Genomic DNA, 15,673 nt, shown 5'->3' on the forward strand with positions numbered 1-15,673 from the left:
GTCGTAGCTAAATTCTACCTTAATCTGCTGGAACAGTGGGCAGACTAGCCAGCTCCGTTGTTTTATTTTCATCTGCTTTATAATTCATAGCATGAGACTGCTGCATTCTCAAATCTGACCTCAGGGACTCCAGTTGCAATATCCTCGCATCTTTGGCAACATCTCTCTGCTCCCCCTTGGAATATTCTAACACTACAAATGGTATCAGGTATCCATGCCTACTAGATACATAAAAATCAATGGTATTTAGCTTTGTTCCAATTTAGATAACAAAATCCTCTTTTCCCAAGGAATGAAGACATTGCAGTCTTTCCCTGTGCCTAGGACACGAGTTAGCAGCTGGAATGCTGGAGTCAGCGTTTCATTCCATGAGAGTGAATAGCATCAGACCTCCTGAGATTTCTTAACTGACCTTCAAAACACGAAGTCTAGCTTCCAGCAAACTTAAAGCAAACATATTTCTCTAGAGATTAGGATCAAAGCACAAGAAAAACATTCTACTTAACTACGTGGTGCTCGTACCATTACTTATTTATTGGAGCAAGGGTAAGTGGTGCTAGGGAGATGAGATTCACTTTTTTTGTTGCATTGCCTAATGGTAAAAGTAGTTCACAAAGGTTACCCAGACCTTTGCCAAGAGGTTTGCAAAAATCATCATTCTTTTTCATACCATCGCTGCTTCATTCCCAAATATGGTTTTATATCATCATGGTCAAACCCTGAAGACATTTTCTGAAACAAAGCCTTGGGTGACTTGAGCACTTTAGTAGAGGAGCAGCTCAAGGACACCCCCAGGCTTTGACTCTGATCTTGGGTGTAGTCTTTCAATGTTCTCAGACAACCACTGTCATCTATAAAACACAAGTAATGGGACTTTGTTCCCATATCCATATAGCTTTTTAGGAGGATAACTACATTACAAATTCAGAAGTTCTGGAGTATTACAATAGCAGGTCTTGCATGTGTGTATAACCCAGGCTTCCTGGAACAGATTGGCTTCCTGGGAAGAAAAAAAAAAAAAAAAAAAAAGAAAACCACTTTTTGAAGAAAATTGTTGGGTATGCAGAGTTTTCAGTAGCTTAAAAATGTATCGCCATTCATTAGAATGAAAAAACAGAGCTGTATCTGCAGATATTTGAAGCTATTTGTTGGTGAGCTTTGTACAACAAAAAGCACTATAAGTAACACATAAGCTCTTCATGCATTCCCTGTTAGGATTTTCCTGTTGCCGCTTTTAGGCTGGGATGAAACTGTGTTAGGAAGCTGGGGTACTGATTCAGCAGGGAAGAAATCAGAAAGGTAGTCTACTCAGGGTTATCCTCGGAGGCAGTTCATAACTCTAACTCCCACAAAAAAAAAGGAATGAAAATTCCTCTGAAACCCGGTTTCAAGCCTGGTCTATGACCTTGAATATGGAGCCCAATTAACCACAAACATTCCTTGATTGTCTCCCTAGCCACCATTTTATACTGCTTCCCCAACATAGAAAATGAACAAAACTTAACCTTGATTCTGGTGATGACTATGTAGTTATCGTGCACTGAATTACTGCGCTGTGTCTGGTTTTATGTCATGTTGTGTAAATGTACAAGCTGATGGATGTAATTTTCTCATATACATGGTTTCATTCTTTTCACATTCAAATCTCTGATCTTAAGGAAATGGAAGTCCAGATTCAAGCCCTGTTATGCTATTATTCCAAGGATATCACATAAAACACATCTGTAATACTCTTAAGCAAGCATGTTTCCCACTGATCTTACAGATTATTTGAGTTCCTTACTACACCCTGTCTTGGCTAGCACGAAGATTTAGGGCAGTCAGAAATACAGAAAATCAATTCAACTCAAAAGATTTTCAATTTACAAGAACAAGTTTTCCATAGCCTGTGCCAAACGATCAAGTCATTACTTTTGGTCTGGGATAAGCATTATAGCCTCTCTCTTTTCACTGTCTTACTACTATCCCTCCAGGAATAGATTAATAAATGCCTGACCTTATGCATTGGTGCCAGTGGAGACCTGCAGTAACTGTTCTTTCTCACAGTTCAAACAATCATATTTGATTACATCTCACAGCAGAAAAAGATGAAATGCCTTTTTAAAACTGAACCATGGGTATAAGACAGGCAGTGAGTGTATGAAAACCAGTATGAGGAAGTAATTCTAAATGGACTAGATGTAAGGTCTGTGATGGCAAGTACTCCCTCGAATCTTGGTCTTCATATGCTTCTCTTCCTTACTCTCAGGCTTTGCCTCTGGTAAAGATAAACTAATTTGCACTGTTATTCAAAGCACAAAGATTTCAGCTGCCAAAAGTTACTGATATGTAAACATTTTAGGAGACCTTCCCTGGTTGTTCTCAAATCCTGTAAAATTTATGATTGCTGGCACTGACTGCAGCAACACTCAACGAGTTTAATGAAGAGTGCAATCCAATGAGTCCAGCAGATGTTTCTGGGTTTGCTTCACTGGGAACTTTCTGGATTCTTCTTCCTTCATTCCCAGGAATCAAGACCCAATTTTAGCAAAGTGCTGATGATCCAACCAGCAACGAGAAGACTGAAATATGTTTTCATCTCCACATTCCTTAAAACGTTCAGCACTGCAGACCTATAAGCAGCTGAGGTTTGGATGCTTATCCAAGCCTCTTTAGCCTGAAAAACTGAAGGATGGGAAACTCGTACAATTGGCTCTCAATAGGTTTGTGGTATTTTCTGCACTTGTCTGGCACAGAAATATAATCTATCTGACAGTCTTCTGGCACTGCCAACGTGGAACCTGGCAATACAGAAATATGTAAGAAAAGACAATCTTTTCCAATAACAACAAGGGAAACTTACTTTGAGTTATGATTTTGTTTGAGTTATGATTTAGTTTATTTCTCTTTCTATTTTGCTCTTTCACTATCCAGGAGTATTTGTGTCACCTTACATTGCTACCAAATGCTAGCAGCACAGCTGGGATTATGCAAAACCAGCCATATAGCTTGGAGTTCCTTGTCTTCCTTCTGTTCAGTCAGGTAGATGTGGGGGTATTTTGAAAAGGAAGGACTGAGCAGAAAAACAGGAATGGCAAAAGAAAGCCAGGAACACGCTACAAAGTGCTTGCCACTTCTCTTTGGCCTTTTAACTCTGCAGTTGGTTTAATTCTTGAACTATAGCTTCTATCTCCATTCCCTGATGTCTGGATAAACCACGCCTCACAATCCAGTACATAATGCTCATAATGTCAATAGTTGTACGCAGAGAATGTGAAGACGGCTTCATTTTCAGGTACCTGACCTATCAGTGTAAGTACCATTAGATTAAGCTGAAGCAGTCTTCTTGCTGCCCATTATGTAGGTAATACAATACACAGTATATGTTGTTAAAGACTACCATTATATTATGGAACAACCCAGCATTAGAAATGCAAGGCACTGCAAACGGCCAAGAAACGCCTGTCCTAACTTTCACAGGTAAAGCAGCATTATTTATTACTTGGGCAAGCAAACAGTCATCCACTGAATTACATGATTTTGCCATCTTTACAGATCACGTGAAGAACCCCACCAGAATGACCAGCAATCACACAGACTGTCATTACTGCCTGCAGTCTCTTTGTGGAAGGAAGTATGCATTAAGAGAAGAAAACGCTTATTGTGTTACATGTTATGACAGCCTGTTTGCCAACCCCTGTGAAGAGTGCAAGCGACCTATTGAGTGTGATTCCAAGGTAAAGATTTAGCTTTCACTTCTTGTTCTTTGCTAAATTACACACAAATCCCATGTCTTTAATGTCAGATTCTGTATCCGACCCTCTGCATATCCCTGTGCTGGTGAAGAGACCTAAGCATAGCTGTTGTACATCCACACGCAGCAGAGAGAAACAGCGCTATTTTCGCAGAATAGGAAAGCTCCGGGGCCAAAGATTAGGAAATCTGCACATACATATACCTCAAACATATGTCGATGCTGTGGTGTATGTGTGGACCACAACTGGACTCCATGCTTTACCTCCAGTCACTCACTTGCTGCAGAGACTGCACAGTGCTTGAGTGATAGTAGGGTGCTGGTGTAATTCAGTAGATCAGGCTGAATGAAACTTCGGCATTTCTGAGACATGTCCATTGAAAAAAGTATTTTGAGTATTCGATAAATTACCTTTACTGTAGGTAAAATCTTGACATGCAGATGTCAAGCTGAAAAGAAACCATGTTTATAATTCGTATATTATTCCCTCTGTCTTTTGGAAATGAAATATATTTTAAGTTTAACTTATTTCCATGCTTACCTTGCTCATCTCATAGATGGCATGTTAGTGGCAGTGTTTCTGGGCTTGGCTTTCTTTTCACCTCTCCCCTTTTTTAGAATATTAATTAATAATATGAGTTCCTCTGTGGTCTTTCGCAGGGTTTCCAGTACACCATACTTCAATTTACAGCCTGTACACTTGACTTTGAATTTTAAGTTCAGATAAAACCTGTCAAAATGCCTTTGTTTTGCCGAGTTCAATATGTAGTGCTCACCTTCTCCCCATGCTCGCTTTGCCTATGTTCTTTTGAAATAGAAGGTCAGAAAGTTATTAAAATAGGCCTCCCAGGAGGCCTCTCCAGCCAAAGCACTTCGTGGTTTTCAAAGCACATTGTCTGTGTACAGCTCGGTACTGTAAAGGAATCATCCAAGGAAATTGCTGACTTGGATGAAGACTCTTCTCAAACTCTCATCAGCATTTTTCAACAGCAAACTTGTACACGTAGCTCCAGTCAGGGTCACCCAGAAAACATGTGCTCTGAGCTCACTAATTCCACTTTCAAAATTGAAAATTAAGTAAGTGGCAGGACTACCGATGTCAAAGATCATTAACAAAAGGTCATGTCTTTGGACTGAGTGGAAGGAAAAACTGGGAGAAAAAAGCAGGAGTAACAAGAAAGGAGTGCAATGGGCCAGATTCAGCTAGAAAAGTAGCCCACAGAGATCTACAGCTGGTTGTTCTACCTCTGCCAAGGTGCTAGAGCTTGGCTCTCTTCCTCTCCTTCTTACCCAGCCTTTGCCTCAGGCTGCTCTGGGGCGATAGCCTATTTTCTAAAAGGTTCAGAGTGCTAACTAACACAAATGAAAGTGGTAAGCACTCAGCACTTAGGGTAGGGATCTGACAAAGGAGAAAAATGAGATTGGATTTGTGTCCTTTTCTGCTTCTTATAAAGGAGACCTGGAAGGGTCTAGTTTATTTTTTAAGGTGGGAGGTTTTTTGGTGGTGCATTTTTCCCTTGTTTTTTTTAACCTTGGAAAAATAAAATCTGCTGTTTGCTCTTTCTTTGAATTCTTGGTGGAGGTCTCATACGTATACTGTTAGCTTTTTCAACCCCTAAGCCTGCTGAGTCTTAAACAAACATTTTTCTGCCAAGTTTTTAGGAGGAGTTATATTAGGTGTAAACAAAAGCAATGTTTTTTTAATAATCTTCCTAAGAATCATTTTGTCCTCAATGAGATTTTAATTGCTTGTTTTCTTCAATAATATGATCTCTCTTTTGTGTTACGTAGTGTCAGCTGGAAGAAAAGGTAGTAACATTAAAAAATACATGAAGTTCATTTCAAAGTCTGTAGAGAATGCACTTCTTGTCAGGTGGCCTGTGCACATTAAAAATGTTGATTGCTTGTTTCCCCTTGAAGGCCAACTGTAAAATATAAAATGGTTCTTCCAATAAAAACATATCTCTGATGTTACATAAGGAAGGACTATTGCCTGTGCCAAAGCAGTTCCTAATAGCCTCTGCAAGAGATCTACAAAATACCCTGACACAGTGACATTGAGTACTTGCATCACCTCTGAGCACACCTCCTGCCAGAGACATGTGTCATCTCTTCAAGTCCCCATGGCAATGATCTCCATTTTTCATTTTATTTCTGGGAGGAGCTGAGAGATAAAAACACTGTAAAGAAATGTCTTCATTAACATGGACTTACTTTCTCCAAGGATCTGGCCTACAAAGGCCGCCACTGGCATGAGGGATGCTTCAAGTGCGCCAAATGCAGTCACTCGCTGGTGGAGAAACCGTTTGCTGCCAAGGACGAGCTCTTGTTGTGTACTGAATGCTACTCTGATGAGTATTCATCTAAATGTTTCCACTGCCAGAAGACCATTATGCCTGGTAAGACAACAGGGACCCTTCGGTGAAAAATGGAACTGCATTTTTAATTATAACCACATCCTTGAATAACTGAGCTACAAGGTCCTTGACTTTTAGAACAGCTTTCAGGTGACTACTTCTCCTTTGTGTATAGTACCCTCCCAGCAGTGCAGAGAGGGCAGGCAGATACCTCTGGTCTAGCACTGACAGGGCTTATGAATCCTTATAAAGAATATTAGAGTTCAAGAGAGGGTAAAATGTGTTCATGTTGCGTCCTTGATTCTGTTGCAGTTCTTAGGAAGCATATCCCGCTGTGAGTGTAGGTAGACAAACAGAGCTATCGTTAGCAGGAGTGCCAGATTAGACATCTGCATTTTTGTCTGTCACATTGACCAGACCTTGAGCTGATGTTCTTTATACCATTTCTTTCACTCAGAAATATTTTTTGTTAGAATTGTCAAAACATGATATTCTGTGTCCAAATAATTTTCTGCATTTTTACTAAAAAGAATACAAGTACATTTGTGTTTACAATAGGTTTTCTTCCTGCCATTAGCAACCTTGAAAATTCTGCACTTTCCACTAAACTGCTTCTCAGCTTTTGAGCATGTCTGTTCAGGACATCCTGTAGGCTTTTCATTGCTACCACACCAGTAAAGCTCATACAACAGAGAGATTGTCTAAAAGCTGCCTCTTCAGAGGCATCTCAGAGAAACCACACCACCGTATGTGGCAAAACGAAGCAGCTTGCTTAGGAAAGTGGGTCCCTAACTTTTGGAACAGTGAACTACTCTCAATGCTTGACCCTTTTTACAGATCATGTGTATAACTCCAAATACCAGCTGCAAACTATCTGCCATGGCCTCATGACTACTAGTTTGGGAACCTTTGGTCAAGGAAATCAGTAAATTTGGCAGTGACATAGGAATTTTATTTTCCAGTAGATTTTAATGCCAAACACTAAGGTCTGGACTTATATTGTCTTAGTATAAATACTAGGTTACTGATGTTGTGGTTCAACCTGTAGCTTTCACAGAATCATAGAATTATAGAATCATAGAATCATAGAACCGTTTGGGTTGGAAGAGACCTTAAAGATCATCTGGTTCCAATCCCCCTGCCACGGGCAGGGACACTTTCCACTAGTGTGGAACTAGACCAGGTTGCTCAAAGCACCATCCAACCTGGCCTTGAACACTTCCAGGGAGGGGGCATCCACAGCTTCTCTGGGCAACCTGGTCCAGTGCCTCACCACCTTCATAGTGAAGAATTTCTTCCTTACATCTAATCTAAATCTACCCTCTTTCAGTTTAAAACCATTACCCCTTGTCCTATCACTACATGCCCTTGGAAAAAGTCCCTCTCCAGCTTTCTTGCAGGCCCCCTTCAGGTACTGGAAGGCTGCTGTAAGGTCTCCCCAGAGCCTTCTCTTCTCCAGGCTGAACAACCCCAACTCTCTCAGCCTGCCTTCGTAGGAGAGGTGCTCCAGCCCTCTGATCATCTTCGTGGCCCTCCTCTGCACTTGGTCCAACAGGTCCATGTCCTTCTTATGTTGGGGGCCCCAGAGTTGAACGCAGTACTCCCTCGACCTGCTGGTCACACTTCTTTTGATGCAGCCCAGGATACAGTCGGATTTCTGGGCTGCAAGCGCATATTGCCAGGTCACATTGAGCTTCTCATCAACCAACACCCCCAAGTCCTTCTCCTCAGGGCTGCTCTCAATCCATTCTCCGCCCAGCCTGTGTTTGTGCTTGGGATTGCCCCGACCCATGTGCAGGACCTTGCACTTGGCCTTGTTCAACTTCATGAGGTTCGCACGGGCCCATCTCTCAAGCTTGTCAAGGTCCCTCTGGATGGCAGCCCTTCCCTCCAGAATGTTGACCGCACCACACAGCTTGGTGTCGTCGGCAAACTTGCTGAGGGTGCACTCGATCCCACTGTCCATGTCACCAACAAAGATGTTAAACAGCATCGGTCCCAATACCGACCCCTGAGGAATGCCACTCATCACTGGTCTCCACTTGGACATCGAGCCGTTGACCGCAACGCTTTGAGTGCGACCATCCAGCCAATTCCTTATACACCAAGTGGCCCATCCGTCAAATCCATGTCTCTCCAATTTAGAGACAAGGATGTTGTGCGGGACAGCGCCAAATGCTTTGCACAAGTTCAGGTAGATGGCGTCAGTTGCTCTTCCCTTATCCACCAATGCTGTAACCCCGTCGTAGAAGGCCACCAAATTTGTCAGGCACGATTTGCCTTTAGTGAAGCCATGTTGGCTGTCACCAATCACCTCCCTGTCTTCCATGTGCCTTAGCATAGTTTCCAGGAGGATCTGCTCCACAATCTTGCCTGGCACAGAGGTGAGACTGACTGGCCTGTAGTTCCCCGGCTCTTCCTTTTTTCTTTTTTTAAAGATGGGGGTTGTGTTTCCCCTTTTCCAGTCAGTGGGAACTCACGGTTCTGCCACGACTTCTCAAATATATGATGTATAGTGGCTTAGCAACTTCATCCGCCAGTTCCCTCAGGACCCACAGATGCATCTCATCAGGTCCCATGGACTTGTGCACCTTCAGGTTCCTTAGATGGTCTCACACCTGATCTTCTCCTACAGTGGATGGTTCTTCATTCTCCCAGTCCCCGCCTTTGCCTTCTGTGGCTTGGGCTGTGTGGCTTGAGCACTTGCCAGTAAAGACTGAGGCAAAAAAGTCATTGAGTACCTCAGCCTTCTCCATATCCCAGGTAACCAGGTCTCCCGTTTCCTTCCGGAGAGGGCCCACATTTTCCCTCATCTTCCTTTTATCCCCGACGTACCTACAGAAGCTTTTCTTGTTGCCCTTGATGTCCCTGGCCAGACTGAATTCTATCAGGGCTTTAGCTTTCCTAACCTGATCCTTGGCTGCTCAGACAATTTCTCTGTACTCCTCCCAGGCTACCTGTCCTTGCTTCCACCCTCTGGAGGCTTCCTTTTTGTGTTTGAGTTTGTCCAGGAGCTCCTTGTTCATCCATGCAGGCCTCCTGGCATTTTTGCCTGACTTCCTCTTCGTTGGGATGCATCGCTCCTGAGCTTGGAGGAGGTGATCCTTGAATATTAACCAGCTTTCTTGGGCCCCTCTTCCCTCCAGGGCTTTATCCCACTCTCCTGAAGTCCAGGGGAGTGAGCTTGCTGTGCGCCCTCCTCAGTGCCCTAAGGATCTTGAACCCCACCATTTCATGGTCACTGCAGCTCAGGCTGCCCTTGAGCTTCACAATCCCCACCAGCCCTTCCTTGTTGGTGAGAACAAGGTCCAGCATAGCACCTCTCCTCGTTGGCTCCTCTACCACTTGGAGAAAGAAGTTATCATCAACGCATTCCAGGAACCTCCCGGATTGCTTATGCCCTGCCGTGTTGTCCCTCCAACAGATGTTAAGGTGGTTGAAGTCCCCCATGAGGACCAGGGCTTGTGAACGTGAGGCTGCTCCTATCTGTCTGTAGAAGGCCTCATCCACTTGGTCTTCCTGGTCAGGTGGCCTGTAGCAGACCCCCACCATAATGTCACCTGTCCCTGCCTTCCCTTTAATCCTGACCCATAAGCTCTCGGTTGGCTCCTCATCCATCCCCAGGCAGAGCTCCATGCACTCCAGCTGGTCATTGACATAGAGGGCGACACCCCCTCCTCGTCTCCCCTGCCTGTCCTTCCTAAAAAGCCTGTATCCCTCCATCCCAACACTCCAATCGTAGGAGCCATCCCACCACGTCTCCGTGATGCCAATAAGGTCGTAGCCCTGCAGGCGTGCGCACGTCTCTGACTCCTCTTGTTTATTCCCCATGTTACGTGCGTTTGCCTAGAGGCATTTAAGTTGGGCCCCCATGAAGCTGACCTACTGGCTGGAGTGGCTGGAATTTCTTTTTGCTGCTCTTCAGGTGCTCTCCTGCTGACCTGTGATCCTTCTCAATAGTAGCATTGATGCAACTATTTTTTTTAACATATATTATTTTTACAGTTGATTTCCTTTTCATTACAGGTAAAGGCAGTATTAGTGGAAATAAATGTTGTAGCAATATAGTTGTGTTCAATTTAAGGATGATATACTGTTTAGATTTGATATAGTTTAGAAAATGTTCTCTAATAGGTACAGCTTACTAGATGTGATGACAATAGCACCAGAATATAGTGGGATTTGTATTATTATCCTCCAGTGTATATCCATCTTGTAGATTTTGCCCCAGAGTCTAGGAGACTAAATCCTTGCAGCAAGTGCCAAGGGTAGGGGTAACAGTGCAAATAGAGAACTGAAGTGACATGGGGATGCCAACCAGCTTCTAAATCATTAACAACTCCTTTGTCATCAGCTTGCTAGCTCTGTGTTGAAAAGACCTAGTAGGCAAAGACAGTGAAGTCAGCCTTCTGATCACTGGGAGGAAGCTGCAAACCTTTTATGTTGAAATACAACCAGTAGTTTCTCTCCCCACTAGCCCCACAATCCAGAAGACAGGTGTTGTGGGATTAATCAGTTATATCAGCAATTTTCTTCATGTGGAAAGGATGGTAAAGCACCTGGCACCTCTCTTTGCAGTCTGATGCTATCAGCAGGGGAGGAAGTTATGGTGGAGAGTCACTGGAAAAATTCTTCTCAGATATCTTAGACTTCTCAGGTATTTTAGACTTACACATCTACATCAAGGTGTACAGGGCATTTGTACACAGAGCTAAGAGCTCTGAAACTCCTCTGGCAGACATTTAACTGAGTGATTTTCTTCTGGGATTGCATCTGTCCTTGCGCTGCATCAAAAGCATCTAGTTCAACATGATAAAAAGAACTGTTGATGTAGGACGGAAATGATGAGCTATAAGAAGAGGCAGTGTAGCGTGCCTTATCACAGAAAAGGTATTTACTTTAAAAAAAAATTGCCATCTTAAGCAGAATAAGATTAATGCATTTATAAGTGAAGGAGACTTAGTTTAAGGAAGACAAAAGACAGGACATTAATAGATGCACTAAACATCCAACAAATTAATCTTTAATTTATGAAAGTGCTATGTATCTGAACATCATCACTGAGTTGGCTGCCCTGAGAGAAACTCTGAGCAACTGAAGTGTATCACAGAGAAGTAACCCCAAAAGATTCATGTAAGGACAGACTCTAAAAATCACAGCTTAGGCAACTTAGCGCATCTTTTGCCAGGTGATCATATGGCAGTGAATGTGTTCTTGAAATTTCAAGTACCTAATTAGAAACTCTATTACATTGAGGATAAGTGCTTTCTTGGGTAATACAATACTGAGATAGAAGATTAGAAACAAGAGTCTTCCCAACATTTAAAATTTATGTTACAAGGCTATATCTGGGGGGGATTTTTCACTTTGGGTTTTTGCAGGTTCCCGTAAAATAGAATTTAAGGGAAGTTCCTGGCATGAATCCTGTTTTGTTTGCCAGTATTGTCGGCAGCCATTGGGAACAAAACCATTGATCACCAAAGACAACGAGAATTACTGCGTGCCATGTTTTGAGAAGCAATTTGCTCACCATTGCTACTCTTGCAAAAAGGTAATTAAATGTACAATGGAAAAATTTCCCTAATGAGGCAACATTGCTGGGGGGGGGAAGGGGCTGGACTATATAAAATGTCTGGTGAACTAAGAGTAAGAGCATAGGTATTGGTATTGGACACTGAAAGCTAAATGCAACAGGGTCTGCTGTCCCCTTATATTTAACATTAATATAAGCCTTATCATATTTGAAATAAATTTATTGACCAAAACAAACACTTTGGGGTTCTTTTGTTTGCACTTTTTAAAAAAGGCTGACATTTCAATGGAAATTATGTAAAACCTTTCTTTCCTGGTAATATATGATTTTGCCTTGATAAACATGCCTCCCTTTCCAACATTTTTCAGATATATTCATATGTATAATAAGCCACCTAAGCTGAGCAAAGCATTCACAGTCTTGCCTGGTTTTCTCTTGAAATGTATCAGGCAATAATCAGATTAAGTAATATTCAGTTGTGATAATACTAGTCAAGAGTCCTACCATTTCAATACGTGACGCTTCCCCTGTGGGTACCAGAAAGCTTGATTTCAAATGAGGTTTTCTTTTTTTCCCCAAATACAAATAAATCAATTCATCCCTCCGTTTCTCATGTTTTAAAATTGTCCCTGATATTGATGAAAATACTCAAAGTATCACACTATTCTAGTGTAATACTGTTCTCTAGGGAAATGTTTTAAGCTGCTTTTTATGGCTGAATTTAACTTATTCTTTAGTACCTGTATCACTCTGGAAGTAAAAATTTTTTTTTTCATTTCATCAAATAACTTGTAATTTCTAAAGTTATTTCATGTTTATCTGTAAACCTCTACCTCTAACAAAAGCTTTTAATGTAAGAAAAATCTGCTGCCTGTTTTTTTCTTCAGTAGTTAAACTTTAGAAGTACTTTTATATATTCCCATGTGTCTACATCTAGCCTTTAATTTGCATTAAATGATCACATGTCAAATATAGTAATTCTGCCCTATGTTTACTAGAGGCATTGAGGTTATCAGCACTTATGTGAAATAATCAGGATTTGCTTCTTAGAAAGTCCAGGAAGGCAAAGAGTCTCCCTACATAATAGCTAAAACAATTTTACTACTTAAACTTGCATCAGTTCCCGTAAATGAGAATTGAGCCCAAAGGGATTAAATTGCCAAACTGGAGTCTTGAATCTTGTGCCAGAGATTTTGAGATTTTAATGGAAAAGCAAATGAGAGTTAGAAGTAGCCCAATACTGGAATGCTAAGGGGATTGGGAACTATTTCATTTTTTTTATTGTCTGACATCACCCAGTATTATTCTTTATTTCCCTGAAACCGTATTCCCCAGGGAAATTTGATGGTGCCACTCTTTTTATTTAATTAAGTTTCTCCAACTTTTTCTCCTCGTGTTCCAACTATATTCATTCACTCATTCACTGTCATGCATGTGAGTTGACAGTAGAAACACTATCTTACAGCCCGTCTTTATCTCTACAGAAAGAGATAAAGTCTGTCTTTCTCTATAGTCTCTCATAACTTCTGTGAAACCAGCTCTTTAACACATATATGGAAGCCATAGAGCAACTGGAGATTTCCCTCTTCAGAAATAACCAGTGGAGAGCTGTGAGCGAGTTTCAGGGAATGAGAAGTTTGATGACACTGATAAGCGCCATTTTTTTCTTCTTTGGCAGTGTAGATCTCCTTTCTGCCTCACTTCTGCTTCTTTACTGTCTCTTTCTCCCTACTTAAAATACTGTTTCAGTTGTGAGACAGCAAAATGCCAGTTCCAGTTGGAGATTAGCCATAATCTCAGCATTGGTTGTCTCATTCACTGCCTATCGCTGAGAATTGCTCTTCTGAGAGCATGCCTGATGCTAAGCCTTTATCTGCATGTGTAACAGAAAAATTTCATAACAAGTTAACCTGTTTATTATAAACCATGAGGGTATCCTATGATAGAAAACAGAGAATAACAAACCAGTGGCATGTTCAGCTCAAATGCAGTTAGTCAAGTTGATATTCCAGATGAAAAAAAGTTGACATGACCACACTTGCTTCTCTTGTGCATATGTGAGGAGCGAAAACAAGTGGAAGGACTTATGAAGGACTGGATAATCCTTCAAGTTTCACAGCTTTGTTTCACTGCTCTGTCCTTTTTGTCAATACATTAGGTAATAACTTCTGGGGGAGTGACCTACCATGACCAGCCTTGGCATAAAGAATGCTTTGTGTGTGCTGGGTGTAAAACCCAGCTGTCTGGACAAAGGTTTATTTCCAAAGATGAACATCCATACTGTGTAGACTGTTTCAGCAAATTGTATGCGAAGAAGTGTGCTGCTTGCAAGAAACTTATTACAGGTGAGTCTCATCTTCCAGAAAGGTCTAGACACCGATGAACCATCAGGCTTCTCTCAAATCAGACCTTTACTAAAACAGCATTAGAAACAGTCCCATCATAATGAAAGACCGAGAGAGTTAACTGCTAGAGAGACCCTTTCTCCGTGACATGTAACGTGTCTTGCTAGGACATACTGATCACACGTGTTCCCTGACTGCTGAGGAGCTGTTCTGTGTGCCGAACGGAGTTCCCCCATTGTTTGATTTAGTGCTTTCTGCACTAAAATTCATCCCTAAGAATATATGAAAAGGCACTTTTTGTCTCTTCCCAGGACAGTGCACACAAGTCCCTCGTGTCTGTAATTTCTTCACCTTTGTTTTTAAGTGCAAATATGATCAAATTGGACATGAATTAACTGCCTGTTGGTTAGGCACACCTGTCAAATTCGAAAGCTTGCCAAATGCAACAAAGCTCTATTGCATGCATCCTTGTGTACTTAGATAATTTATAATTAGACATATAGGTCACTAGTCTATGATAGCTGAAGTTTTCTGAGAGCATTTGCTGGTGTTCCGCATTGTAATTGTATTATGTGTGGACTCAACTATTGAAGAGTACTGATTGTTACAGATGCATGCCACATATGTAAGTGGACAAATAAAATGATGAATACCCAATCAAACGGGCACGATTTAAAAACAAAACAAACAAACAAACAAAAAAACCCAACACAAAACACCGATGTTTTATTTCAGATACTCATGCTAGGAACTCAATGATCTGGTGATTTCTGAAGGACCCCATCTTGAAGAAACTTAGATGGAAATAATTAAATTTCACTCAGTGTTGTATAGAAACTATGTGTATCAACACATTGCAATTAATTTTCATGAGAGTTTGTTGGGAAGATCAGCAAACCTGAATGGACATTCTGATAAACCTATTCTGTTCAGAGTTCATAATGGGATATGAAAACAAGCAAGTGAATTGTGGCTTTGCTTAAAATATTTCTCACTGTATTTAATTTTAAAGTTGTTTTCAATTCAGCCAACAAAGGATATTTCAGGCTATGGATCTTTGTTCATTTGTTTGTTTGCTAGATGAATGACAACCTGATCACACATCAGAAAACAATCTGTTGCATTTCTGAACCATGTCCAGAAATACTAGATTCGCATCTTCTTTCTCATTATCTCTTTCAGCTCTCGGAGGTGCCAAATTTATCTCATTTGAAGAGCGCCAGTGGCATGGGGAATGCTTTAACTGTGCAAAATGCTCTGTCTCGCTGGTGGGCCAAGGATTCCTCACTCGGCAGGATGATGTCCTTTGTCATGAATGTGGCTCTGCTTCATAGTCCTGTGGAGAGCTGTACAGCTGCATTATTCTCACTTTGTAACCATGTACTTCATTACTCTGCAGTAAGAAAATAATCTAAAAGGTATAACAGTTATTTAGTCATTCAAGTAACTTTCCAACAGCAGTTTAACTCTATCATAGTTCTCAGCTGCTTGTAAAAAAAATTCAAACAGCCCCATACTGGCTAAGAAAATAATGCAGAAAAGATTCATACATATTTTAAATCTAACTACAGTATCTTTCTCCTTGTAACACACTGCACTCTGCTGTTAGAAGCTTAAAAACTTACATTTCATCTCCCATAAACCAAGGAGGATTGTGAAAAGTCTATATGGCATATGACTAATGATGAGGCAATAGCACTGCTTC

General features: G+C 41.4%; 1 protein-coding gene across 1 annotated transcript in view; it reads left to right on the plus strand.

Annotated features, from left to right (window-relative positions):
- FHL5 (four and a half LIM domains 5) overlaps positions 1-15,302 on the plus strand; it is a 28,705-nt gene extending 13,403 nt beyond the window's left edge. Inside the window, exons 2-6 of the mRNA XM_076333261.1 lie at positions 3,535-3,716; positions 5,958-6,132; positions 11,472-11,641; positions 13,782-13,968; positions 15,151-15,302. Of these exons, the coding sequence (XP_076189376.1) occupies positions 3,558-3,716; positions 5,958-6,132; positions 11,472-11,641; positions 13,782-13,968; positions 15,151-15,302 (843 nt within the window). The 5' untranslated portion in view covers positions 3,535-3,557. The remainder of the gene's footprint in view (positions 1-3,534; positions 3,717-5,957; positions 6,133-11,471; positions 11,642-13,781; positions 13,969-15,150) is intronic.
- Positions 15,303-15,673: the final 371 nt, after the last annotated feature.

Source organism: Aptenodytes patagonicus, chromosome 3 (genome assembly GCF_965638725.1).
Source record: "Aptenodytes patagonicus chromosome 3, bAptPat1.pri.cur, whole genome shotgun sequence".
Taxonomy (NCBI): Eukaryota; Metazoa; Chordata; class Aves; order Sphenisciformes; family Spheniscidae; genus Aptenodytes; species Aptenodytes patagonicus.